The 2341-nt window shown below is 29.6% G+C and overlaps 1 protein-coding gene across 1 annotated transcript in view; it reads left to right on the top strand.

Annotated features, from left to right (window-relative positions):
* Positions 1-370: 370 nt before the first annotated feature.
* The window catches only part of LOC119674817 (high affinity cAMP-specific and IBMX-insensitive 3',5'-cyclic phosphodiesterase 8-like), a 3648-nt gene continuing 1677 nt past the window's right edge, over positions 371-2341 (top strand). The window contains exon 1 of the mRNA XM_038085974.1: positions 371-712. Within this exon, the coding sequence (XP_037941902.1) occupies positions 413-712 (300 nt within the window). The 5' untranslated portion in view covers positions 371-412. The remainder of the gene's footprint in view (positions 713-2341) is intronic.

Here is a 2341-nt window from a genome sequence, read left to right as displayed (position 1 = left end):
AAGCTAAACACTAAATTAGCTTAAAGAAGTTGATATAGCAAAGAGTATTTTATAAACAAAAAATTGTAAGCAGAAATATATATCAGTAAAAATCAATAATAGATATTAGAAAAGATATATATGGAAGGAGACAACAAAACGACCAATTTAATTTATTATATAACTAAACACATACCAAATGAAAAATACACAAAAAAGAATGAATTGCTATACAGAACAAAACCCCAAAAGTATGCAGCAAATAAAGTCAAAAATTTAAACCAATTTAAGCATAAACTGATGCATTTATTTAATTAAAAAAAATAAAGAGAAGCAGTTTATTGATCTTTAAAAAAAAAATAAAACTACTTATTAAGGAACCCACCGATTTATTAAGAATATACATATTGAAATATACAGAAAATAATTAAAGATGGGTTGCTCACCTAGTACCTTGGCAACATCAACTGCGCCGGACGTAGCAGATACCAATCAAACTATGCCAAGAGCAACACCCATTACAGAAGCAAATGAAAAAGATGATAATCTATTCTTTTGTATAAAATTTCGACGATCACGTTTGAGACGTTGTAGTCAACAAAATGGCGCTGATGGTAGTGCAGGCAGTACTGGAAGTGCGCTAAATGGCGACGATTTGCTCAGTCACGCACACATGTGTAATCAATCTCTATTGAATCCCACACAAACAAAAAATGAGGCTGACTATGAAAAGGTGAGTATGCATTCTTATTTAAAATAAAATGAACAAAAAAATAATTTAAAACAAGAATTTATAATAATTTCATGCTTTTTGATTGATTTAAATACATGTATTATGTGGTTTATTGATACCGCCTGAAGTTGCAATTAATTTGAATTGTTCAGAATTCAATTTCACATTGAAATGCAACACAAAAAAAAATATCAAGGCTTTAAAGATACTTTTATATATATGTACATTTATACATATACAGACATGCAGGTATATATAGTGAATCGCAACGTAAGTTTCATATCCGCTTAACAACTTAACATGCAATGGTATTACGTGTTAAATACTTACATTCATACTATACATACATACATTAATACTGTACATTCTTATATTCATATCATATATACTTACATTCATACTACACGTGCATACATACAATGTGCTTTTTTGACATTTCATGCATCATTTTAAAAATTCTATGATTTGCATTCACATTTCCGCTCGATGAAATTCGAAAAAAGGGACTTAAATTCAAAGTTGTAGCTATCAGAGCAGCTTTTCAGTTGTCTAAAAAAGTGTATGTCAACCAAAAAACATACACGAGTTCAACGCAAAATAATGAAAAATAGAAACAAAATTTGTTACTTGCGCTAGGAAGCAAATATTGCTTTTGTTGTGTTTAACCAGTACAAAGGAATCAATCAGAATGTGTCGATGTTTTACACATATTTCAGTTACAAGTCCCACATATATTGTTTTCTTGCTGTTATGTTTTATTGCGGTTTGGTAACAATTTTCTTTTCCATGGCACATGTCATACATCCACTGGAACTGTAGTATGGGCGCACCATACTTCAAGAACTGTAGAAAACTCAACAGTCAAATACAGTTGCTTCTATGATTTCATACAAATCCTTTTCATGAGATTGATTCTCAGGAGAGTTTCCTGTATAAAATCTGTGCTAACGAGCCACTGTCGGAATGATGCATATGAGTTTGAAACGTGACAACGACGCATGCATCCGACATTTTGTTTTGTGTGACACATGTTAAACATTGCAATTCACACTTGTTTCACAGTTTTACAAAAACTTGATTTCCTTGTTTTTTTTTTTTGTTCTAAATGTTTCCGTACAAAGGATATTTTTTTTACTGTTTGCCAATACATCCTTTACAATCTTTAGAGTGGCAGTTAATATCAGATTTGTGTACAAATCAGTTCATTAAATCATCAAAACATGAGTTCTCATATACACATATAATAAAATTCAATTAAATTCCAAATATATATATATATGTTCATATATATATATATATATATATATATATTTTCATATATATATGTGGGATAAGAATTACGAAAATGCAACTCTGCCCCTACTTATGAATTAACAGCTGATCTACATCAAATAGTTAGTTGTGTGTTGTGTGCGGAACAAGCAAGAAAGACGACGTGCTTGCTAATCGGAAAACGACGGATAAAGACGCCATAAAAGACGCGAAACTATATTAATAACTTTTCATTATAATCTTATACTTTAATTATAATAAGTTAAAATTACAATAATAATAAAACTATAATATTACTACAGTAATAATACCACATGTATGTGTGTATATATATGTATTTGTATATGTATGTATATA

This window comes from Teleopsis dalmanni, chromosome 2 (genome assembly GCF_002237135.1).
Source record: "Teleopsis dalmanni isolate 2A chromosome 2, ASM223713v2, whole genome shotgun sequence".
Lineage (NCBI taxonomy): Eukaryota > Metazoa > Arthropoda > Insecta > Diptera > Diopsidae > Teleopsis > Teleopsis dalmanni.
The sequence above is the reverse complement of the archived record's forward strand: the minus strand, read 5'-3'. Positions and strand labels throughout refer to the sequence as shown.